The 26,744-nt window shown below is 37.3% G+C and overlaps 2 protein-coding genes across 2 annotated transcripts; both read right to left on the reverse strand.

Annotated features, from left to right (window-relative positions):
- Positions 1–14,339: 14,339 nt before the first annotated feature.
- LOC142640160 (uncharacterized) lies at positions 14,340–14,978 on the reverse strand. Its single transcript, XM_075814250.1, has 2 exons — positions 14,808–14,978; positions 14,340–14,693 (listed from the first exon to the last, which is right to left on the reverse strand). Exons 1-2 carry the CDS (start codon positions 14,976–14,978, stop codon positions 14,340–14,342), a joined length of 525 nt encoding a protein of 174 aa, XP_075670365.1.
- Positions 14,979–15,473: 495 nt separating this feature from the next.
- Positions 15,474–16,367, reverse strand: LOC142640161 (uncharacterized). Its single transcript, XM_075814251.1, has 2 exons — positions 16,074–16,367; positions 15,474–15,962 (listed from the first exon to the last, which is right to left on the reverse strand). Exons 1-2 carry the CDS (start codon positions 16,365–16,367, stop codon positions 15,474–15,476), a joined length of 783 nt encoding a protein of 260 aa, XP_075670366.1.
- Between the last annotated feature and the right edge of the window lie 10,377 nt (positions 16,368–26,744).

Consider the following 26,744-nt stretch of genomic DNA (forward strand, 5'->3'; position numbering starts at 1 on the left):
TACAGTTGGGCTTCAAAAAAATTTACAATTGTTGACATCTGAAGACTCGGACGCCCAAGTTCATGCTGTGAAGGTGGTAGCCACTCTTGCTGCTGAAGGTGCACTTCATTTGCCTGTAATTTATTTACGTCTGCAATGATGCTGACCAATTTGTTTTCACAATAATCTGATAGTTGAGTTATAAAGTCCTGTGAAACCTGTTTCTTTTTTTATCCTTCCCTCCTCTTTTGGATATTGGTTAGTACTTCTGTAGTGGCATTCTTTCCCTAACTTTTATCTTTTCACTTTATAGATTTTGAAGATTTCAGTCACTTGATCAAAGCAAAAATTTAAAGGAAAAAAAAAGGATTAAGAAAATCGCCTTCCCTGTACTAAACTTGTGTTACAAAATGAAAAGACTTTGAAATTCACATACTGAAAACGTTTGTCCCATGCACTCAAGAGTATATGCGTGTGTGTGTGTGTATTTTGGAGATTAAATGTATCAGAAACTGAATTTGGTAAAAATGATTTCTCAGTCTTATTAATTATTGAGAATAGAGTTTATATACAATCTGATCTAGCTCCAAAACAAAGAAACTAACTTAACCAACTTGAAAACAGAAATAACAGACTCTGACACGTGTGTCACGTGTGTACACTAAACTCTATTTACAACTATACTAAAACTACATGTCGTTTTGTCAAATACAAACTAAAACACTGTCGTTTTTCTTTTCTGTTTCTTTTTCCTTCATTTTGTGCATTCTGCAGCTATGAGCTTTGCAGTATCCTCTTGCTTATCATGAGTCGCCACTTGACTTGCTTGTCTTGTGGCAGATTTCTGACTGTGACCTTGATACCCCCCCTCAAGATGGACTAATGGTTGATAAATATTGATTAGTTCCATCTTGGATAAGAGTTCAGAAAACTGCTTAAAGTTCAAGGCCTTTGTAAGCAAATCAGCTAATTGACATTGAGTCTTCACATGAATCAACTTAATTACCTTAGCTTGCACCTTATCTCTCACCACACGGTAGTCTATGTCAATATGCTTGGTTCTCTCATGAAAAACTGGGTTAGAACCTATGTGGAGAGCTGATTGACTATCACAAAATAGCAAGGCTTCTCTGCCATGATCACCTTGATTGTCTCTCAACAAATAGAGGATCCAAACAATCTCACAAGTGGCCACTGCCATGGCCCTATATTCTGCTTCAGCAGAAGACCTAGAGACAGTAGATTGTTTCTTAGACTTCCAAGAAACCAAAAAATCTCCAATAAAAATACAGTACCCTGTGACAGACCTTCTTGTATCTGGACATGATTCCCAATCTGAATCAGTGAACACTTTGACATGTAATTCTGACCTTGCAGAGAAAAAAACACCCTTTCCAGGTTCATTTTTCAAGTATTGCAGAACCTTAAGAGCTGGGAAAAATTTGCTGAATAGTGGCTTTTTAGAAAAAAATTTGGTACATAGCATGCATTTGAAACTATTTTGTGTTGGACTGTTTTTGGAACTCGAGTCTGGCAAACTCGAGTTTGCCAAACTCGAGTTCCAAGCACTATGCAGCAATATTGAATGGAACTCGAGTTTTCCAAACTCGAGTTCCAAAAATAGTCTAACTTACAAAATAGTTTCAATGGTATGCTGCTTTCCTAAAATTTTTCTAAAATCATGCTATTTGGCAAATTTTGCCTTAAGTGCTGCTTCAAGGTGCAGTTTCCTTGGCTTAGCCATGAACTGACTCAGCTTGTGAACTGCAAAAGTGATGTCAAGGCTAGTAATTGTCAAGTACAACAATCTCCCAACCAACCTTCTGTATTTGCTTGGATCATTGAGCAAAGCCCCTTCATACTTACTAAGATATAAGTTTTGTTCCATAGGCACCTTTGCAGGCTTACAACCAAGCAAACCAACATCTTCCAAAACTTCTAGAGTATACTTTCTTTGACAAAGACTTATATACTTTTCTATTTTGGCCACTTCTAATCCATGAAAATACTTTAATTCACCCAAATCCTTCAGCTTAAATTTCTGATCCAGCAGTACTTTAAATTGATCAACTTGATCTTTATCATTGCTTGCTATTAGAACATCATCCACATAGACCAACAAAGCAATGAATGATGCACCTTGTGGTCTGGTGAACAATGAATAATTTGCCTTGGACTGATTGAACCCCAATTGAACCAATGCGGTAGAGAATTTTGAAAACCACTGTCTAGAAGCCTGCTTGAGGCCATAGAGAGACTTATTGAGTTTACAAACTAGCTCCCCCTTGCTGTGAAAGCTTGGAGGAAGAGCCATATAGACCTTTTCATGTAAATATCCATGAAGAAAGGCATTGTTCACAAACCAGCCTTTCACAGCAGCCACTACAAGTAAAGTCTTCACAGACACCATCTTGGCAGTAGGGGAAAAGGTTTCAATGTAGTCCAAGCCTTCTTTTTGAGTAAAACCCTTTGAAACTAACCTGGCCTTGTATCTTTCAATAGAGCCATCAGATTTATACTTGATTCTGTACACCCACTTGCACTCTATAGGCTTTTTGTTGGGTGGAAGAGTAGTCAAGGTCCAAGTTTTGTTAGCCTCTAATGCTGCAATCTCAGCATCCATGGCTTCTTGCCATTAGGGTCACTGACTGCTTGGGAATAGTGTCTAGGTTTTGTGATGGTGGAAATAGAACAACAAAAGGTTTTGTAGGCAGGTGACAAATTATCATAAGAAAGGAATGATGATAAAGGATGTGAAGTACTTGTATGAATCAAATCAGAAATGGGAGCAGATGCAACTTGACTACAATGATATGCCTGATGGTAAGATGGAGGTTTAGATGGTCTAGTAGACCTTCTAAGGACATTTGGATTTTGATTTTGGATAGGATTATTAAGGGCATTATGTGGATTCTGTTGCTGGACAGGATCATCAGGAGCATCAGGAAATTCTTGAATTTCTTCATCAAGATCATGATGAAGCTCAATAATAGAGTCATCAGATACAAGAAGATGAAGATGAAACTAGTGAGGAAAGAGTAGAATCAAGGTAAACAGAAGGACTAGCAGGAATATTAGGTAAGCGAATTAAGGAAGGACCAGAAGAAAAAGAATTAGGGGTTAGAGAAAGGAAAAACTGTCTCATGAAATATAACATCCCTAGAAATAAAAATGGAGTGTGTCTGAAGATCAAACAGCTTATAACCTTTGATGTTGAAAGGATAGCCTAAAAAAAAAGATTTACTAGCGTGAGGAGTAAATTTGTGCTTCTTAGGACTTGCAATGGTAGCAAAGCAGAGACATCCAAAGATTCTAGGCGAAAATACACTTTTGGTCCCTACATTTTGGGTCAATTCCTATTTTGGTCCCAAAATTGATTTTGTTACTAAAGTCATCTCTAAAAAAAGAAAATCATTTTTAAAATGGTCCTTGCCGTCAGTCAACCAACGGAAAAATCCTACGTGGCTAACGGAATGCCCAGCTTGCTGACCTGGCGCTGACGTGGGCATTAAAATATTATTAAAAAAGATTATTTGGCATTTTTTAAATGCCACATCAGCATTTTAATTTTTTTAAAATTCATGTCAGAAAATTTAAACTAAATTAAAAAATAAATTAAAAAACAAACCTTTAATTTCTTAATTTTAATTCAAACTGAAAATACAAATTTGATTTAAACTGAAATTGTTCTCTCACTCTCTTAATTTTAATTTGATTTAAACAAACCTTAAATCTTAATCTCTCTACCCATTGTTCTCTCACTCTCTATCTCTTTTATTTCTCTTTGATCTGCTCCATACCCAGACACCCATGGCCAAAGACACCAAGCTCCAAACCCAGAAACCCATGGCCAAAGACCCCAAGATCTGCCTCTCACAATTTCTTTTTAATTTCTCTTAGATTTCAATAATTTCTTTTCATTAGCCCATTTTGAACCCGTGATCTGGGTTTAGAGAGAGAGAGAACCAATGATCTGGGTTTAGAGTAGGGAGATGAGGAGATAATGAGATGGAGGCCGGCGGTGGTTTGGAGCAGATCCAAAGGAAGGAGGCCGGCGGTGGTTTAGAGCAAATCAAGGGGAAGAAGGCCAGCGGTGGTCTGGAGCAGATCAGGCCCGATCCCAGCCATTGCTCCAGATCCAGTCCATGTGCGAGTCCGAACAAGAATGTCACAGAGAAGCATCAACTGGCGAAATCAATCGCTGCCAACTCCGATTCCGGCAACCGAAAATCAGCGACCGCAATGCAAGAATTGGATGCGATTGACCGCCATTTCCATAGTCTCCGAGATCTAAAGCTTGGCCCTAATTTTTCACACAGAAAGATTATGAAGATTTTTTTTTGCTTGCTCAGTTAGAGAGAGAGAGAGAGAGAGGCGGAGCTTTTGATAGGCGGGTTGTTTGGGTGATTTGGGTTGTGGATCTTGGACGATGATGCCATCGGCTCCACTGCAACACTATGATGATTTGGGTTGTGTTTCTATTTTGTTGTTCTTGGGATTGAACATTCTGGGTTTGTTGTTCTTGTGTGTTCATGATCAAGATGAATTTGGAATAGGAATTTGATAATTTGAATGTGAAATTTATGAGTTTATGGGTTTGCTGGAGATTGGTTGGTTTGTTGGATTTATTTCTTGTTTTCCTAGCATTGATGGAGATTGGATTTGGTTGCTGGAGATGGGATTTGGTTGCTGGGTTTGTTTCTTGGATTTGGGAAGAACCTGAAGAACAAATTGTTATGTTCTTATGAAATGATAATGAAAAGTAAAAAAATTAAATTAAATTAAATTAAATTAGATTTAAGGCTTTTTTTAAAAAAATTAATTTATTTTTGTTTAAATTTTCTGACGTGGATTTAAAAAAAAATTAAAATGCTGACGTGGCATTTAAAAATGCCAAATAATCTTTTTTAATAATATTTTAATGGCCACGTCAGCGCCAGGTCAGCAAGCTGGGCATTCCGTTAGCCACGTAGGATTTTTCCGTTGGTTGACTGACGGCAAGGACCATTTTAAAAACGATTTTCTTTTTTTAAGAATGACTTTAGTAACAAAATCAATTTTGGGACCAAAATGGGAATTGACCCAAAATATAGGGACCAAAAATGTATTTTCGCCAAGATTCTAAGATGAGAATAAGATGGAATTTTCTTGAAAAGAAGTTCATATGGACATTTATTATGGAGTAAAGGGGATGGCAGTCTGTTGATTAAGTAAACAGCAGTCAAAACACAATCACCCCAAAAGGGAAGTGGGAGATGTGACTAAATTTGTAATGCTATAGCAGTAGCAAGGATGTGCTGATGTTTCCTCTCCACAACTGAGTTTTGTTGTGAAGTGTAAACACAGCTTTGCTGATGAATTATGCCATTGGAATTATAGAAGTCAAACATGTTAAATTTCAAAGCATTATCAAACCTAATATATTTGATTTTTTGTATTGAACTGAGTTTGAACCATAGTATGGAAAGAGATGATTAATGGCCTAACCTCAAATTTAGTTTTTAAAAGGAAAATCCAAATAGCCCTTGTAGCATCATCCACTATGGTAAGAAAGTACCTATGACCATCAGAAGTAGGGATAGAAAATAGACCCCAAAAATCCATATGAACAAGATCAAAAGAAGAATCACATTTATTATTTTCAAAAGGAAAAGGAAGCCTCATCTATTTTGCTAGAGAACAAATAGTACAATCCTTAGTACAACAATTTTTGAGAAAAGGAAAAATGCCCTAGAGAGTGAAGTTTTACATCAGAGGGGTGTCCTAATCTAGAATGCCAAAGAGAACACAAGACATTAGGTGGACGTGTTGAAGAGAAAGTAGTAAAGGAACCAAATTTATTCTTGGCAAGAAACTCATCAAGGGACTTTGTAGGTTGAGACAGACTTGATCCTTGTAGCAAGTACAAACCATCATGCATTTGGCCCATTCCAATCATGGTCCAACATGTAAGGTCCTGTATAAAACACTAGGCAGACAAAAAAAAAAAGACAAAAGGTCTATGATTGAGTCATAGCACTGACAAATAGTAGATTGAAAGTGAAAGAGGGCACACAAAGAACATTTGTGAGGGTTATATGAGATGAAAGTTTTATTGTGCCAATATATGTGACCACAATAGCTTCCCCATTAGGCAATTCAACCATAGTATGTGAAATTAAAGTAAAAGAAGTTAACGAATGTATAGAACAGACTATATGGTCAGTGACATCAGTGTCTATTACCCAAGTTTCAATACCATAAGCTCTTCTGTTTACAACTTTGGTAGAAAACATAGAATGCTTAAGGTTCAAGACATTACCTGCAACTGCATTGGACTGTAAAGCAACAATGTTGGCAATATGAGAATCTTGGCCTGTTGTAATCTACTGAATTGGAGTTGAGGAAGAACCAATCAAAGCCAAGAGTTGTTGGTATTGATCAGGTGTAAAGGCTGGTGTATGTGCTAAAGCAGCAAGAGAATTGAAATCTTGACTAGATGCAGCCATTTGACCTTGGAACTGATCATAAGTGGATGAAACTTGATGTGCCATAGAGTTCTTGTTGCTCTTGAACTTAAAACCTGGTGGGAATCCATCTAATTTGTAGCACCTATCCACTGTTTGACCCAACTTACCACAATGAGTACATAAAGGCCTTTCCTTTCCCTTGGAATCTGACATTTTGTAGCCAAAGCAGTGGATTCAATTTAAAGAGAATTCCCAACACTCCTTTGCATTTCTTTTTGAATGAACAAGGAATAGGCCTTATTGATTGAAGGAAGAGGATCCATCAATAGAATCTGTATCTTGACTTGAGAGAATGATTCATTCAATCCCATGAGGAATTTCATTATGGATTCCTTAGCTTGAAGATTTGCTAGCCTCTAGTTAATATTGCAACCACATTTTCCACAAGTGCAAAGGGGTAAGGGGCTAAAATTATGTAACTAATCCCATAATACCTTCAACTAAGTAATGTAATTAGTGATTGATTGCTCACCTTAATGAAGCTCAGCAATCTGTTTCTGCAAATTGAAGACCTTAGGTCCATTCCCTTGACAAAAGGTTTCCTTTAGATCAATCCAAATCTCCAAAGTTGTGTCTCTATATATAATGCTTGCTTGAATCTTTGGTGAAACCAAGTTGATGATCCAAGTCCCAACCATATTGTCAACTCGAATCCATGCTTGAATAGCTAATGGTAGATCCACTAATGGTGAAGAAATAGTTAAAGAACCATCTATAAAACCAAGTTTGTCCTTGGCAATGAGAGATTTTCTCACAGAACAAGCCCAAGCAGGGTAGTTCTATCCTCCAATTAGTGGTTGAGAAGTGAGAACATCACCTGGATTTTCTCCATGGTGCAAGAACAAAGGATCATTTGGATTGTATGAGTCTTATGAGGAAGAAGGAGGTTCAGAGGAAGAAGCACTTGTTGTGGCAACCATTGATGGGCTTCAAATAACTTGAATGAAGCAGAGAAGGACAAGATGAAGAACTAGGAAGAAACCCTAGAAATTTTTAGGCTCTGATACCATATCAGAAACTGAATTTGGTAAAAATGATTTCTCATTCTTATTAATTATTGAGAATAGAGTTTATATACAATCTAATCTAGCTCCAAAACAAAGAAATTAACTTAACCAACTTGAAAACAAAAATAACAGATTTTGACATGTGTGCACACTAAACTCTATTTACAACTATACTAAAACTACATGTCGTTTTGTCAAATACAAACTATAGCACTGTCGTTTTTCTTTTCTATTTCTTTGTCCTTCATTTTGCACATTCTACAACTAGGAGCTTCTGCAATATCCACTTGCTTATCTTGAATCACTGCTTGACTTGCTTGTCTTGTGGCAGATTTCAGACTGTGACCTTGATAAAATGTATAAATATGTATAAGTTGTTTGATAAGGAACAAAAGAACTGGAACATTTGTATTTTAGATAATCTGTGAAGATTAAGAACTGATTAATTTGCCTCAATCTAGGTATAGTCTTTGGTTGGATCCCAGTCATTGCGCTAAATAGAAGCTGCCCAATTTTGTTACCCCATCTCATACTGATTTTTCTACTTTTCTAAAAAAAACTATCAGAGTGTTTTTTCAGCTTACCATGACCACTATATATGGTTGCTTTGAGCTCTACATAAAACTTCTCATGACCTTATATAAAAAAAAGTTAATTAAAGATAAAAAGTATTTATATTAAATCACTGTATTTTTTAAGTTTCTATTCTAGAATTAGACGGTTATATTGTATCAAATTTTGGTTCATTGTAACTCTTATGATGGATAAATGAAAATATAAGAAAATATAGGATTTGAAATGAAGTATTGCTAAATGATAGGGGTGGATCCTATTGATGAAAAGATGAAAAATGATTGGTTTAGAAGATTTGGTCGTGTCTAGAGGAGAGCAATTAATGTACCAATGAAACATAGATTGTCTATAACAATAACAATAACCAGATTTGTGTTGATTTATAAATTAGGATAAAATTATAGAATGAGGCTTGAGGCATAGATGCCTTAGATTAGGAGCAATCACCAATTGGATTACCAACTTAAAGATAAATTTCAATTATTATTGATGATGCCGAAAATCGTCAGTAAGCTGCACAGTCCTCACGTGCCCGAAACAACACCTGCACAACACCAAAAAGAAAACCTTAAGAGAGTACAGGTGTGGTATCGGCCTAATACCCTCCGAAATTTAAGTCAGAGAGATTGTCACAACTCTAGAATGCCAGAGCTGTGATAAATTATGCGTACATGTTCTCTGTAGGTTATGACATTTTTATAGTGGTGAGGAACCAACTTTGGTTCCTTGGAGGAGAGGAATAGTTCTTTATAGAGAATATCTTCATAAATGCGCGTGATTTAAGGGACCCTTTTCATGTAAGGGTTCTATTGACTAGGGTTAAGCGTGGGCCACAAGTTATTACTATTTGAAATGTGCTTGGAAACCACATAAGCCATGTCATTGCCACGTGTATTTGGTTCCGTCGACCTCAGTGTCCGTCCAGGGGGCTATCCGTCCTCTTCAGGCGACCCGTTCTCCTTGGATCTGTTAGGATTAGTGCCCTTAAATCCTATTGTATAATACTATGTATGATATTATGTATGACATTATGTATGACATGATGTATGACTTAATATTGCGATTGATAAAGTTGTTTTGTTATAATCTAAAATAATGGTAACATGAATATTGGACATTATCATATAGTTCATGCGATGCATAGTATGTGATTTATGTGAAGAGTCACAAAAGATATAAATCACAAGCTCTTTGTAAACTCAAAATTGTAGTTCATAGTTGGTGATGAAATTGGGCATTTCATCTGCGAAGACTATAACATATCAACTAAGATGATTTGTCTTGATCATGGAAGCGAAGACTTCTAGTTAGTATGTTGATATATTTTAAGAGTTAAGATATATTGAACTGAACCGCTGTGAGATTTATTATTCTTCTAACGACTGTCAAATGAATAATAAATCTCACGACTTCTAATTACATAAACTCTTAATCTTAAGAGGATAATGGACATGATCATGAAATGTAGGTTGCTTTGATATATCAGGAATGAGATCTAAAGTAACGGTCAAAACTTCAGTATGTTAGGCAACCGCATTTAGTGTTGATGGAACATATATTCTCAAGATGGAATTCATAGTCTCTTAAGCGAGATATAAAATATTCCTTTGAGATAAGTTTAATGGGTTCAGTTATTCAGAGAGTTAGGCATAACCACTTTGGTAAGAAGTTACTAAAGTATATATTTAGGAAATTGGATTTCATAAATATATGATGAACAACTTTAAAGAATTAAACCGAGTACTCAAGGATAAGATGTAATAATTTACAAAGTGGCAGTCTACTTTCATGACTTTGTATTACTACGAATATTTTATGAAGAAGTTTCATGTATAATAAAGTCTTGGGATATAATTTATTAATAAGGCCTAGAGTACAATTATATTTATATAGTGGTATTAAATATAATTAATGGTAACTTTGGACTTGTCAATAGTTGACTGAAAAGCTCAAGGTCCATTGGAGCTAGTGTCTTATTGGTCCCACTCCAAGTCACATACTAAAGCTCAATTAGAAATGCCCAAAAGGCTAGCCCAATTAGATAATCAGTTATAAGGAGAGAAACAAATAGAATTTTAAGCTATGAAAAAGCGAGACATCATTGTGAAATGGTGTGTATGTGAGAGTAAGATACTCTATCATTCTCCCTTGGAAAACTGATTGAGAGACCACACTTCTTAGGCGTAAAGTGGAATTGGAGTGAAGATTAAAAGTATTCCCGAGTACTTCTGATTCTGGTTTTGATTTTCACTACACCAAGGTACGCTCTCTTGTCCTTGAATTTTGAAATTTACATAGTACATGTTATCAATTGCAAATGAAATAGATCCATTAATTTTTCACTGCGTATATCTCGTACACTGGAGGTGACCTGTCCTAATAGATTACTCGTCCACCGTTCAGGGGTTCTGTCGTCGCATGTCTTTATTCGTCGTCCTATTGGTGATTCCTATTGCGAGTTCTTGCAAATTTTGACTGTCTACTTTACTTTTACCCTCTTCAGTTGCCCTTTCACTCCATGGATCCGTCGCTTACTTTTCACGAATCCATGGAGTGACGGTTTGCCTCTATCCTTGAGAAGTGTGTGTTAATTGACAGGCTAGCCTAGGGTCATTAATGCGGTAGGGACACGTGGCAAGCTTTTAATGGTTGTTTGCTTGAACTGAAGCGTCCCTTCGTCTTCTACACCGTTCCCTCTATATATATGCTACTAGTCCCTTTCATTTTCACATTTTGGAAAAAAACTTGCTGATCAGAGCGCTTCCGTCCACTCTTTGTGAACCGTCGTCTCGTCAAGTTGGTATCACTGTTCTATTCAGTCATCCTGTCGCTTTCAATACGTCTTCAAGCTATAAGTATTGGTTCTCTTATCTCAAGTTTCCTTTTCTGTTATATTCGCTTGTCCGTCGCCAATGTATACCTAGAGTCTTAGGTTTTTAACCCATCACTTGTAGGTGTCAGATGTCTAATGAGGTGTCAAGTGGTCAATCATTTGTCCACGATGGAGTGGGCTACGATGAGGTGTTTCCGTCAAGTCAAGCAGACCCCGGCACCTCTAGTGAGGAAAGAGAACCGTCAACCAACTCTCTTTCCAATATGGAGGATGAGGTGCAGGGTGAGGACGAGTCAAAGTATGATTCGAACGATGACCTAGATAATGTAGACCCCCCCATCCAATCCGTTATAGGTCCTGATGGGTTCAGGGAATTCATCATACTTCCCTTATGGATGGTAAACGATTTCGTTTCTACCATCAAGCCATCACACTTCAACACACTTAGGGAGAATATCAGTTACCTGACAACATCTCCATTCGTCTGCCCTTTAAGTCTGAAAAGTGCTACTATAAGGGTCTTGAAGACGTCGGGGTGTATGAGCAGATGTTGAAAGCTGGGCTTCGCTTCCCATTGAGTACTCTTCACCGTCGTCTTCTCCAATACCTAGGGTAGGCCATCTCCCAGATCTCTCCGAATGCCTGGAAGGTCCTTATGGGTGTAGAAGTTTTGTATGGGGTAATGTCCAATGGGGCGCAACAGTTGATTGTGGAAGAATTCTTCCATTGTTACCGTCCTTCTAAAATTTCCCAATCCAGGGGGATGTACAGTTTCCTTCCATGGAGTCCAATGCTTAGATTAGTGTGCCAGAGCCCGAACTCTAACAGGAACTGGAAAGGTCGATACTTTTTCCTCCGTGGGGATAATTGGATGGGTCATCCAAATGATCATGAGTACATGCTTGTGGACACGACATGGAATATAATGCCCCCGTCCGGTAGGTGTCTGTCCTTATTAGGTTTAATACATTTTTTATTGTTCAATTGCCTTAACCATCTTCTTTGCAACTCGTGACCGTCCACAGGTTACTACCGAGCAATTTGGTTTCTTAGAAAAAATCTTCAGGACCACCAAGCTGTTGGAGAGGACATGGGTTAAGCTGGTTACCTTGGATACTCTCCATTGGTACTGTGACGGTCCAGAACCAGCTATTGCTGCCTGTCGATACGATGCACGAATTCGCTAACGTAAGTCCTTTGCCCATTGTGTGTTTGTATTATTACTTACCAATGTTCTTACCTGTCCACTTTTTGTAGAGATGGAAAAAGCCAGGAGAAGAGCATTCATCAAGCAGCAGGCTGCTGCTAAGAAGAAGCTAGAGGGGAGTCTTCCCCCCAAGACGAGCTCGACTCACCTGTCCAGAAAAAGGCAACCGTTTGAGAAAATTGACCGCCAAGGCAAAAAGCAGAAGGTGGTGACAGGATTAGCTGCCGGTCAAGCTTCCGGCGGGTTTAAGTTGCCTTCCAAGCTTGGCTTGGGAAAGGGTAAGGGTCTGATGGTTAATCGAGACCCCGTCAAGGAGAAACCTCCCGTCCTTCTTCGAGAGGATTCCCAGTACGCCCTTAAGCAGATCATTTCCATCATCAAAGACGAGGACTATGAGGACCTGGGCAACCACGCCACTGAAGCAATGGGAGAGATGAGATTGTTCAATCTTACACAGGTTTGTATCCGTCCTTATATGTTTCGTCGTATATTTCTATCTTTGTTCTTACTCTTTTTGTGGTTGGTGTAGGGGGTCCTGATGATGAAGGGCTGATGGAACGCTGTCTCTCCCATGAAAAGACATTGGAGAGAGTCCGTTCAAAGGCAAACGCAATAAAGGAGGAGCTGATGGAGCTGAAATCCTGGAGGGTCCGTCATGAGGAGAAGCTGAAGTTGTTGGAGCAACTTCGTGGTGATTTGGAGAAACAAGTGGAGTTGTTGGACAAGACCTTGGAGGATAAAGAAGATAGTCTTTGTCAGGCAAAGGTTGATGCTGTACGAGAGTATCGAGACTCTGACGCCCTCCTGAGCGAGCTGGGCACATCCTTCACCGATGGTTTTGATGATTGCCTCCGTCAAGTCAAGGCTTCCTTCCTGGACCTAAACCTTTCTCATATCACTATTGACCCTGATGGCCAAACTCCTGCTCCCCCCGTTGATACTGAAGTGATGGACGAGCTCTTTGGCGAAGACCCTAGTAATGGCGAGGCTCAAAAGGCTGATATGAAGAGTTCCGTCGATGGTGATGCCTGTCAACCTTCAGCACAGGAGCCTGATGATAAGGAGGAAACCCCTGTAGCCTCGGAGTAGTAGTACATTCTTTTTATTTTTGTTTAAGTTTGGAAATGTACGGGAGAACAGTATGTTTGATATTTTTCAGCTGTTGCCTTTTGTAGGCTTTATGTAAATGTTTACTGTGTTTTGATTATACGTTCTTTCTAATGACCTCCCATCCATTTTTCATATGTATTATTTTTTTATAATGTGAACGAGTTTTGTCCTTCTGATAATGACCCGTCCGTTTTATGGACTAAATAAATTTCATCCTTTATGGGATGATCCATCCAGTTAATGGACTTTGCAAATTTCATGACTCGTCTAGTTTATGGACTTTGTAATGAATTGCATCCTTCATAGGATTATCCGTCCAGTTTGTGGACTTTGCAAATGAGTTTCATCCTTCACAGGATGATCCGTCCAGTTTGTGGACTTTGTAAATTGCATCCTTCATAAAATGATCCGTCCATATTGTGGACTTTGTAAATGAATTTCATCCTTCACAGGATAATCCGTCCAGTTTGTGGACTTTGTAAATTTCATCCTTCATAGGATGATTCGTCCAGTTTGTGGACTTTGTAAATTTCATCCTTCATGGGATGATCCTCCCATATTGTGGACTTTGTAAATGAATTTCATCCTTCATAGGATGATCCGTCCAATTTGTGGACTTTGTAAATTTTATCCTTCATAGAATGATCCATCCATATTGTGGACTTTGTAAATGGACTCCAGCGGAAAACATTCAATATATTCTGAATAAACTCCTCTTATTATGATGAATAAGCAAGTAGAATATTGTTTATAAAAAACAAGAAAATTGCCCTTTGCGCTCTAATAGTACCGTAGAGAATAATAAAAACTAAACCTATCAGTTGAAAAAATAAACTGGAAATGAGGAGTTAAGGCGGTTGCGCCTCTATCTACTGGTAGTATCTCTTCAGGTGTTCCGCATTCCAAGGATGCTGTAGCTTCTTTCCATCCAATGTCTCGAGATAGTATGTGCCCTTCTTATGCCATGACACAATCCTATATGGTCCCTCCGAGTTGGGTCCTAACTTCCCATGAGAGGGGTCCTTGGTAGCGCCCATTAGCTTCCTCAAAATGAGATCTCCTTCTTTGAAGTCCCTGTGTTTTATCCGGTAGTTATAGTGCCTGGCCATGAGGTTCTGGTATCACGCCAACCTTTGTTCTACCGTCGCTCTGATTTCATCCACTAAATCGAGTTGTAGGCGCATCGCCTCGTCATTCTTCTTCTTATCGTGGTTTGCTACCCTGTAACTGGTGAGAACTACCTCAGTTGGAACGACCGTCTCACTGCCATATGCAAGTCGAAACGGTGTTTCTCCTATAGGTGTCCTTGTCGTCGTCCTGTATACCCATAATACACTGAGTAACTCTTCTGACCAGATACCCTTTGCCCCCTCGAGCCGAGTCTTGATGATTTTTAGCAAGGATCGGTTTGTGACCTCAACCTGTCTGTTGGCCTGTAGGTGGGCAGGCGATGAATAATGATTCTTGATCCCAAGCTACGAGCAAAAGTCCCTAAATGCATCGTTATCGAATTGTTTTTCGTTGTCTGAGACCAGGACCCTAGGTATTCCAAATCTGCAAACGATGTTTCTCCCTACGAAACCGCATACATTCTTTTCCGTGATGTTGGCCAAGGCTTCAGCTTCTACCCATTTAGTGAAGTAGTCTATGTCGACAAGTAGGAATTTCAGTTGCCTGACTGCTGTAGGAAACAGGCCTATGATGTCAAGCTCCCATTGAGCAAAGGGCCAAGGGGCCGTCATTGGAGTGAGTTCTTCCATTGTTTGCCTTATGAGGTTGCCAAATCTCTGACATTTATCACATTTTCTAACGTTGGGCATCCTTCTACATAGTGGGCCAGTAGTATCCGGCCCTAATCAGCTTATGTACTAAGGATTGCGACCCCGAGTGGTTCCCACTTCTTCGGGGACAAGGCACCTCAAGTAAGGGCGGGAGAAACCCCTTTGGCATAAATCATCTTTAATCAATATGAATCATGCAGCGTATACCCTCAATTTCCTTGCAGCTCCTTTATCATCGGGCAACAAACCATCCTTCAGGTAGGAGATAATTGGCATTGTCCAGTTTCCCTCAACTCTTATCTCCTACACGCTGACTACATCTATCATGGGTGAGTTTTGAACAAAGAGGAATACCTGGCACAGGGAGGGCATGTTATCTGCCGACACGGCCTTTGCTAGATGGTCTGCTCGTTTGTTCTCCTCCCTTGGGATTTGAATGAATTTTGCTGTGATGTTGCGTATCCGATTCTTCACCTATTCAAGGTACTTCTTCATCCGTTCTCTTCTGCATCTGTAACCACCAGTAATCTGACTAGTGACCACTTGGGAGTCGCAACGTACTATCGCATCCATGGCCCCCGCTACTTGCGCGAGATCTAATCCTGCTATCAAAGCTTCGTACTTGGCCTCATTGTTCGTTATGGGGAAATCAAGTCTAATCATGCACTTGACCTCGTCTCCTTCTAGGCTGAGAAGTACTATACCGGCGCCTCCCACATGTTTAGTCGCCAACCCATCCGTGTTTATCACCCATCGGGAGTTCCCCTCTACCCCCTGCTCATCTGGGCTGGCGAATTTGGCAATGAAGTCGGCAATAACCTGTCCTTTTGTGGCCATACGTGGTCGATACTCTATATCAAACTCACTTAGCTCGATTTTCCATAGCGCTACTCGTCCAGCTGCCTTCAGACTGCTCATTGCTCTCCGCAACTGCTTTTTTGTCAAGACAACTATAGTATGGGCCTGTAAGTATGGTTTGAGTTTATGCACTGCAGTTACTAACGCGAAGGTGAGCTTTTCCATAGGCGGGTACCTCTCTTCTGCCCCTCGTAACGCTTAGCTCATGAAGTATACGGGTTTCTGGGTCCTGTCCTCTTCCCTGACTAAAGCTGCATTGATAGCGATTGAGGAGACGGCCAAGTAGAGGAAGAGCTCTTCTCCTGGTCTGGGTGGGCTTTGCAAAGGTGGAGAAGAAAGGTATGCCTTTAGATCTTCAAACGCCCATTGACACTCAGTTGTCCATTCAAAAGCCTTTTTTAATGTGCGGAAAAAGGGGAGGCACCTATTCGTTGCTCTTGAAACGAATCTGTTTAACACTGCTATCTTATCGTTCAGACTCTGTACCTCCTTGATGGTTTTTGGTGGCATCAACTACAGGATAGCCCGAACCTTGTCCGGGTTGACTTCGATACCCCTCTGAGTCACCATGAATCCCAGGAACTTTCCAGTCGTCACCCTGAACGTACACTTGTTCGGATTTAGCTTCATGTTATAGTGCCTGAGCATCTCGAATGTCTCCTTTAGGTCATCGAGGTGGTCTTCCTCCTGTATGCTTTTTATCAGCATGTCATCTACGTACATCTCAACGTTCCTCCCAATCTGGTGCGCAAACATCCTGTTCATAAGCCTTTGATACATCGTGCCTGCGTTCTTGAGGCCAAACGGCATCACCTTATAACAGAAGAGTCCCTGGCTCGTGACGAAAGAAGTCTTCTCCTGATCAGCCTCGTCCAGCTTTATCTGGTTGTACCTAGAAAATGCGTCCATGAAGCTCAATAACTAGTGTCTTGCTGTTGAATCCACCAAGATATCAATCCTTGGGAGTGGGTAGCTGTCCTTAGGGAATGCCTTATTCAAATCTGTGAAGTCCACGTACATCCTCCACTTTCCGTTGGCTTTCTTGACTATTACCACGTTGGCCAGCCAGTCGGGGTAGTACACTTCCCGGATGAATCTTGCCTCCTGCAACTTGCGAACTTCCTCTGCTATGGCCCAGTCTCGTTCTTGGGCAAACACCCGCTTCTTCTGTCGGACGGGAGGGAAAGAGGGCGACACATTCAGCTTGTGAACAACGACTGAAGGGTCAATTCCGGGCATGTCTTCATGGCTCTAAGCAAAGACGTCTTGGTTTTCTTTTAGAAATGATATCAAGGCCTGTCGGACTGGTAGGCTAGCAAGAGTGCCTATTTTGGTCATCCACTCTGGTTTAGAATCATCAAGGGGGACCTCCTCTATCCCCTCTACTGTCTTCGTTATCGTTTGTCGTTCCTCTTTACACATTGCCGTTAAGTGATCGTCCATCTCTAGCATGGTGATATAGCATTCGCGCGCCGCTACGTGATCACCCTGTACCTCTCCTACTCCGTACTCTGTTGGGAACTTGATCATCAGGTGGTAAGTAGAGGTTACGGCCTTCCACGAATTGAGAGTAAGGCGGCCTAAGATGGCATTGTACACAGATGAGCAGTCTACTACCAGGAACGTAACATCCCGGGTGATCTGCTGGGGGTAATTGTCAACCGTGATGGACAAGGTGACCGTGCCTAGTGGGTATACCCTTGTACCTCCAAACCCAACGAGTGGTGCGTCAGTTGAGATCAGCCATTCTCTCCCAATCCTCATTTGCTGGAACGCTGGGTAGTAAAGTATATCAGTGGAGCTATCGCTATCTACCAAGACCCTGTGAATGTTGTAGTCGCCAATCCATATACTTACGACAAACGCGTCATCATGTGGGTGATGGAGGCGTCGAGCGTCTTCTTCCAAGAACCTGATCATCGGGTTGTCCATGCGTGCCATCCTTGGGACCAATCATGTCAACTGGACGTTCTGAACTAATCGGAGGTAGGTCTTACGTGCCCTTTTGGTTGAACAGGGAGCTGTTGTGCCCCTACAATCATTCTTATGTCCCCGACGGGTGGCTTGGGGCGCTTGTTCTCCCTCCGGGGGCCTTGCTTTTGCGGTTGGTCCGTCTTCTCTTTGCTTACAAACCTCTGCAATTTCCCCTGCCTGATCAAGGCTTCTATCTGCTACTTCAAATCGTAACACTCGGAAGTATCGCGGCCATGATCGCGATGGAAGCAGCAATATTTGTCCTTGGACCTCTTGTTGGGATCACCTTTCAGCTTGCTAGGAAACGTCAACGATCCTTTGTCCTTTATCTGCATTAGTACCTGGTCGATCAGAACGTTCAGGGAGTGAAATTTGCAAATCTCGTAAAGGGGGTCTTGGAGCGTCTATCTTCTCGCCCGTCACCTGTCCTCATGACCTTCCGTCCTCTCTCCTATCTTGCATCTTCCTGCCTTTCTCTCTTTCTAGGCTTTTCTTCTCACGCAAGTAGCGCGTCTTCCGCGTTCATGTATTTGGCAGCCCTGTAAAGCACATTCGACATAGTCTTTGGATCGTTCTTGTATAGAGAAAAGAAAAACTTACCCTTCCGTAGTCCGTTAGTGAATGTTGCCATGAGTATCTTGTCATCGGCTTCATCAATCGAGAGGGCTTCCTTGTTGAAACGGGTGATATAAGACCTTAGCGTCTCGTCCTCTCGCTGCTTAATGTTCATCAGGCATGCGGTTGACTTCTTATACCTGTGTCCTCCAATAAAGTGTGAGGCAAACTAGACGCTCAACTCCTTGAAAGTACTAATGGAGTTTGGCATCAGCCTGCTAAACCATGCCCTCGCAGGACCCCTCAATGTGGTGGGAAAGGCCCTGCATATGATTTCGTCTGCTATGCCCTGTAAATGCATAAAGGTCTTGAACATCTCCAGGTGGTCTAACGGGTCCTTCGATCTGTCGTAGGCCTCTATCTGCGGCATATAAAACTTCAATGGTAGAGGGAATGAAGTGACAGGTGCGGTGAAGGGCGAATCCGTCCGGTGCACCAGATTGTCGAGATCATTTAACACCTGCCCTTTAAGGGCATTCATCATCAAGTCCATCTGCTCTCTATCTGCGACCAGGTTTGATGGGTCAACGCCCTTGGCCGTTGGCCTCTCATAACATTACTGCCTTCCGGCCCTTCCCAATTTTGTCTAATGTCGTTGCGCTGAAGGCTGTTTCCTTCTTGCTCCCCTTCTTGGTCCTAAGACTCGGCATCTCTTTGGCGCAGTTGCTCCTCCAAGTCTTGGTTTTGCTTGGTAAGGCGTTCGACCGCCACTGCCAATGTTTGAATTTGTTTCTCAAGAACCGTGGTACATGGTTCGTCTCCTTGGGCGTTGGTGTTGGTTGCCATCGAACGAGTAAGCACCATTCAACCTTTTTGTCCGGGAAACAGCAACACGACTTACCTACCCTTTCCCACAGATGACGCCAACTAATGATGCCGAAAATCGTCAATAAGCTACACAGTCCTCACGTGCCCGAAACAAAACCTGCACAACACCAAAAAGAAAACCTTAAGAGAGTACCAATGTGGTATCAGCCTAATACCCTCTGAAAGTTAAGTCAGAGAGATTGTCACAACTCTAGAGTGCCAGAGCTGGGATAAATTATGCGTACCTGTTCTCTATAGGTTATGGTCTTTTTATAGTGATGAGGAACTGACCTTGGTTCCTTGGAGGAGATGAATATTTCCTTATAGAGAAGATCTTCATAAATGCACGTGATTTAAGGGAGCCTTTCCATGTAAAGGTTCTATTGACTAGGGTTAAGCGTGGGTCACAAGTTATTACTATTTGAAATGTGCTTGGAAACCACGTAAGCCATGTCATTGCCACGTGTATTTGGTTCCGTCGACCTCAGTGTTTGTCCGGGGGGCTACCCGTCCTTTTCAGGCGACCCGTTCTCCTTGGATCATCCCGTACACTGGAGGTGACCCGTCCTAATAGATTATCCGTCCACCGTTCAGGGGTTTTGTCGTCACATGTCTTTATCTGTCGTCCTATTAATGCTTCCTATCGCAAGTTCTTGCAAGTTCTGACTGTCTACTTTACTTTTACCCTCTTCAGTTATTTTTTTCCTTTATTGAGGCATTGGGTTCATCGAGTAAATTCCTCTTATACAATTTGTTCTCCTTTATTGGTATAATTGTAATAATTGTAATTTACATATTCCATTTGAGACTCAATGCCAACCACTAGAGGAGATGGAACAATTGTTGTGTATATATATAATTGTAATAATTGTAATTTACATATGTCCATTTGAGACTCAATGCCAACCACTAGAGGAGATGGAACCATTGTTGTGTGTGTGTATATATATATATATATATATGTGTGTGTGTATGTATGTATGTATTACCCTCCAATGAATTAAAAAAAGTGTTGTGGCACAACTAAGTAATATATGACATTATTTATACATAAATTTATAATGGTTCTTAGTAGCAACAAAAAAAAAAAAAGAGTTAGTCATATGACATATTAAGATAGGATGTCTCTTTCAATAAAGTAGTCATAAGTACCAATCAATTTGTATAACACAAGATACAGAATGAAAAATCCATAATAAAATATCATCAAGCTTACAAGCATCCCTCTAATTGGACATCAGAATCCTCTATTATAAACAATGTATACAAATACAATTATCACACATTTAGCTCCGTGGTTGATAGTGGGGGCAAGGGATTCATCGTCGTCCGGTGTTTCGTTCGCAATGGATTAACGGCAAATGTATCTCTTGTAGTTATTAACAAAATAAGACATTGCACTAGCCATTGCACATGCATGTATTGATAAATTATTAGTAATATAAGTTTTATTAAAAATAAAAATCGAACTTGAAAATAGTCCCAATACAAAGAAAAAAAGATACCATATATATGAAATTGATAAAATTGATAGCCAAGAAAGACTTGTTGAAACAAGTGAAATTCGTTTTTTTTTTTTTTTTCCATAAGATCAAAAACAATTCTCTAAAATCTTTTTTTTTTTTTTACATGTGTGATATTCCAATCCACTATTTTTGCAAATAACTTTCTAGACAAGAGATTTATTAGTATAATTAAGATACACACAAAGAAAGACATGCTACTACAACAATAACAACAGATAAAGCTTAGTCCCAAAATTTTGGGGTTGTTTATGGATCCTCAACATATTAGTTAAGGTAGGCCATTGTATTCTTTGCCTCCATTCTACTCTATCTCAAAATTTAGTCACTCTTCTATGAAACAAAGAGATACTACCAAAAATAAATAGATAATAACAATAAGAACAAAAAGAATTTTTTTTTTTTACATGTGTGATATTCCAATCCACTATTTTTGCAAATAACTTTCTAGACAAGAGATTTATTAGTATAATTAAGATACACACAAAGAAAGACATACTACTACAACAATTACAACAGATAAAGTTTAGTCCCAAAATTTTGGAGTTGGCTATGGTTCCTCAACATATTAGTTAAGGTAGGCCATTGTATTCTTTGCCTCCATTCTACTCTATCTCAAAATTTAGTCACTCTTCTATGAAACAAAGAGATACTACCAAAAATAAATAGATAATAATAATAATAAGAACAAAAAGAAGAAATACAATAACAATAACATAACAATAGCAATAACAATACCAAGAACACTACAAAAAACTGGTTTATAGCGGCTGAAATCATCACTACCGCATACATAGGCAGAGGGAGGGGGGGTCATGGCCTCCCTGGATTTTCCAAAAATGCCCCCTCCCTCTCTATTTAATGTTAAAAATTTTAATATATTAATTAAATTTTAAGTGATGGCCCGCTTTTATTTTATAAAAAAAGTATAAATGCTCTTTAATTTATTGTTGTCTCCTTTATTTTACTTTTAATAAGGACTTTTTTGTCATATATAAGTTATTAACTTTAGGAGCATTTAAAGTATTAGTTTATAAATAAAAATATATAAGTAAATCTTTTTTTTTTTTTTTGAGAAGAAATATAAGTAAATCTCTTTAGCAAAATATTTTTGTTGTTTTCCAAAAATAAAGTCATACATATTTATATAGAGAGTCAAAGCAACTGAAATACAATGATACATTTGGCTTGGCCCCCTTTGAGAAATTTTCTAGCTCTGGCATTGACCGCATAGTTGGGTCTAAGCCAACTATTTTGAAAACTGCTGCTAAAGGCCTACCCTAAAGCCTTTCCTGCATATAATGCAAGAAAGTTTTATATAAATGTGATAAATATATACGAACTATAATTAATAAAATAATTTTTCTATTATCAATAAAAAAACAAAACAATCTTTATTAGGAAATCAAAAGATACCAAGAGCCTTGTAGTTTAGCTACTTCATTTGATTGTATTACTAAACTCTCACCATTATTCATGTGTAAGCTTTCTTTTGATAATCTCATGTGTGTAAGCTTTTTAAGAGCATGTTGTGGAATAATTTGGTGCTCTAACTTTTATCAAAAATAGAAATTTTACCTCCTTTAGCAGAAGAATGCAACATATCAGTATGAAATTCTGATATGTTGGTCATTTCTTTATGTTTTAGGTGCCTCTCTGTTAAATAGCCATGTGCTTTTGTTTGGTTGATTTCACAATATTCATAGCCAATGGCAGAAGATTACATGTCCCTTCTATATAACATCTAGTTTAGGTGTCATAGAACAACTCTTTTCGTTAATATGCCTCTTTTCTACTTCAGGTGTCATTGCTATGTTTCTTTTTATCTGAGTGAAGAGTTGATGAGTAGGAGCATTGTTGTTACGAATACCGACTAACATTTCATTTACTTTCAGATATTAATCAGAAAAGGATTGTGGAGGAAGGGGGTTTAGATGCTTTGCTTATGCTGTTCCGATCATCGGAAAATACAACTATTCTTAGAGTGGCTTCTGGAGCTATTGCCAATTTGGCAATGAATGGTAACTTTGCAGCCTTTTCTGGTTTTCTTAGCATTATAAACTTTGCTTATGAATATGTTGATAAAATAGCCTGCTTGTGAATGACACTAGTTAATCTAATGTTTGGGCATTGAGAATTAAGTGTTACTGTATTTTTAATTGTGAATTTGCAAAATATGTTTGTTTTTGTTACTCTGCAATAAATTTATTTTTGGAGACATCTTTTTAAGAAATCTAGGAGCATCCAGAATTTCTTGGTGTACATGCTGTAATTATCAACCAATAATCTGATTGTTGGAGAAAGTCCAGAATATTACATATAACTAGTCGCAAACTCACGCGATGCGTGAGAATAATAATTATATTTTAGTTATAGTATAATATATAATTCGTTCTCTAAATTGCGTGGAAAATAATTTGTTCTCCCAAAAACTTGAACAATTTCTAAAATTATTTTTCATTTATTTATCTCAAAAAATATATCATCATTTTATTATTTGGATTTATTTGATTGATATTATTCATTTTTTAAGCGGTCCATATTTTGATAAATTATGATATCGTGCATTATATTTACTTAATTTGTTTTTCTTGTACAACTAACCTATTTGAGTTTCAAATATATTATTCAAAATTTTCTTTCTCTTAAAAAGAGATTATTATATTTAAAAATTTTCTTATCTTAGGAATAGCTTTGAACTATTGATTTGAGTTTTGTTTACTAATAGATATATGAGATTTGAACTGCATATTTCTTAGACATTCCTAAGATACTATACGATATTATAAATTTAATATTTAAACTAATACGTAGGAAAAAAGTAGACTTTATGTCTAAAATTGAACACTTCACCTATCGAAATGAAAGAAAATAATTTGTATAACAACATAAAAAGAATATGATCTTCTTTTTTTTTTTACTACATACACTTTTATTTATTAAGATTTAATAGTATTTAACTGGATCTTCATATCACATTTTTGTTGGTACGCTCTTGTTGAGCCTTCTCATCCGTCACATCATTGACTACATCATTATTCTTTTTATTATTTATTTTTTACTTTTAATTTTGTGACAATATTAAATATATAAATATATTGGTTTTACAAATTCATTTTAGGCAATTTAACTTTACATATTCATTCTTAAATTTTAATGTTATAACTAAATAATAAATCAATGAAAAATAAAAATAAAAATATTGTCTATACATATTCATCTTGGGCGGTTTAATTTTAATAGTTGGTAGACACATTCAAATGCATACCCAACATTGTATTTTGATATAAATTCAAAATCTCACTTCCAAAATAACTAAGTATTATGTCCAAAAAAAAAAGCTAAAATAGGGAGAGAAAAGACTTGTGACGGAAAATTATAAAAATCAAACATACTACCAAATTGTATTAACCCAAAATAGTATTATATAAAAAATACAATGATTCATCAACCTAAAGTAAAGTTACAAAAAAGAATAAATAATATATATATATATATATATATATATATAGAGAGAGAGAGAGAGAGAGAGAGAGAGAGAGAGAGAGAAATCACATTTTTTCGGGAGAGAAATAGAAAATAAAATGAGAAAAAGAAGCATCAAAATAAAAAATATAGTCATAAGTTAAATACCAAATTATCCAAGCCATAATATATTATAGAATAACATTATATTCTTGTAAACTATATTTATATGTAATAGAATAACATTTAACAATCATAGAAAAGAAAAAAAGATGGTAACTTAAAAACACACAAATAAAATTGTAACCCAAAGTAAAATTCTAAAGAACACATAAATACATCAATCTAAAGTAGAGATACAAAAAACAATTCACACAAAAATAAAACATGAGAGAGAGAGAGAGAGAGAGAATAATAAACTCTTTCATTTGAGAAAATATATATAGAATATGAGAGAGAATGTCATATTTATAGTAATAGAATGGGGATAAGAAAAGTCAAAATAAGTTATAGGAAGAGATAGATGAAGAGTGATATTAAGGTTGAGAGTAGTGGAGAGATGAAAAGGTAAAAGAGAAGTTATGGTTAGAAGTAGTAGAGAGAAATGGGATATAGGTAGATGAGGTGGTTGCTGATGTGGCTCAACAGAAGTATAGCAACAATAAATGCTACGCTTCAACTTTTAGATATATATAGATATAAATTTCTTATCCTAAAAATATCCCAATTGTTGGTATTAGTAATTTTTTTTTTTTTTTAGCAAGACTTAGGTACAGTACTTAAGTACTTTTCCTTAGGTTCTCCTCCTAAGATTCTGTCATGTGGATATTTTCTTATGAAATGAAAGTGTATTTTTTAGTTAAGTAGTCACATGGCTAAATCTTAAAAGTGTAATCTAAGGACACCACCTAAGGTACTGTACTTAATTTTTGTCTTTTTTTTTAATGTGGATTACTGTCCTAAGAGTTTCAAGGACTCCTTAATGCTTCCAAAAGTTTTATATATATAATCATTAGTCTTTTTCATATTTATTTTTTACCTTTAATTTTTTTACAATATTAAATATAAAAATATTGGCTTTACAAATTAATTTTAGGTAGTTTTAACTGTACATATTTATCTACTTTAATGTTGATGTTATAACTAAATAATATAACAATGGAAAATCAAAACAAAAATGTTGTCTATATATATTCCTCTTGGAGGGCTTTAACTTTAAATATTATTTTTCCCATTCTGTGCATATTTTTCCCATACTAAAAAAGGTTATCTCTCTCTCTCTCTACCTTAGATTGATGACTATTTATATTTTTTAGAACTCTACTTTCAGTTGTTTATAACTCTAAAAAAAAAAATTGTCAATAAAAAGGTATTCAGAAGTCTTGCTTAATCATTAATGGTAGAAAAGATACAACCTAATAACTACCCATAGGAGAATCTCCTACTAAAGGTTTGTACCCCCATTATCCTATTATTGACTAATTCATATGTGTTCCTTGATGCAAGTATTTTTTTTTATCATCTTTTTTACAACACCAAATACTTTTTACGAATGATGTTTGTTGTTGATCTTATTTTGGGAAAAATCCTATTATAATATGTCATATTTTGTGTTGTTGTCAGGTTTTAATTTATTTGGAAAATAACAAGATAGTTTGGACAAGTTGATAGAACAGTTAGTTCAGTTGAAGACAATGATCTTTGTACAGTTTACTTTCACTGTTTGTAAATATTTTTTCTAACAAATTAGTAGCGAATTGTTATGTCTTTTTTAGATATATATGATATATTCTTAGATACTTGAGTAAATGTTTTAAGTATTTACGAATATTTTATATTGTTCTTCATCTTCTTTATCTTATTAGTGTATTCTTTGAGATTTTTAAGAAAACGAATTCAATTTTTTGTTTAAAATTATTTATTTATTTATCTGTTCATTTTTCATATGTTGGATTAGATGTAACATTATTTATGACAACATTAACACAATACTTCTTCTTTTACCAAAAAAAAATCTCTATTTTTTCCCCTTTGGAATTGTACTCTTGGTTTTATTAAAGGAAAAAGAGTTAAAATATTTTATTTTTCCTTTTTTTTAATTATTTGAATTGTAGTTTTGTTGAGTATTATTATTTTTTTAAAAAAAAAATACGTTTATGTGTGTTATTTATTGTATGGTGAAAAAATTGGATTTGAAAAAGTTTGTTTAAAACTAAAAGAATAGTTTCTAAATTATATATACTTTTTAATGATATAAAAACTATTATAAAAATATTTTTTCACTAACTTACCTTTTGAATTTTTGAGAAAAAATTTATTGTTTTGATATTGGTACAACAAAAATTATATATATTACATTTGTGATTGTTCCTTTAATAAATGAAAATATGATTATAAATTACATTGCTATTTATTAAATTAGTCCAAATTGAAAAGAAAAAAAAAATTAATGAGACCATCCTAAAAACATTATCACGCTCAAGGATCCACGACTAGTTATATC

The sequence above is a fragment of the Castanea sativa genome, chromosome 6 (assembly GCF_040712315.1).
Source record: "Castanea sativa cultivar Marrone di Chiusa Pesio chromosome 6, ASM4071231v1".
In the NCBI taxonomy this organism is placed as follows: Eukaryota; Viridiplantae; Streptophyta; class Magnoliopsida; order Fagales; family Fagaceae; genus Castanea; species Castanea sativa.

Coding starts and splice junctions, on each gene's coding strand:
- LOC142640160 (XM_075814250.1), bottom strand. CDS start 14,978: ATGGAAGAACTCACTCCAATGACGGCCCCTTGGCCCTTTGCTCAATGG. Junction 14,694..14,807: donor CCAACATCACGGAAAAGAAT/GTATGCGGTTTC, acceptor TTTTGCTCGTAG/CTTGGGATCAAGAATCATTA.
- LOC142640161 (XM_075814251.1), bottom strand. CDS start 16,367: ATGCCACCAAAAACCATCAAGGAGGTACAGAGTCTGAACGATAAGATA. Junction 15,963..16,073: donor AGGACAGGACCCAGAAACCC/GTATACTTCATG, acceptor CCATACTTACAG/GCCCATACTATAGTTGTCTT.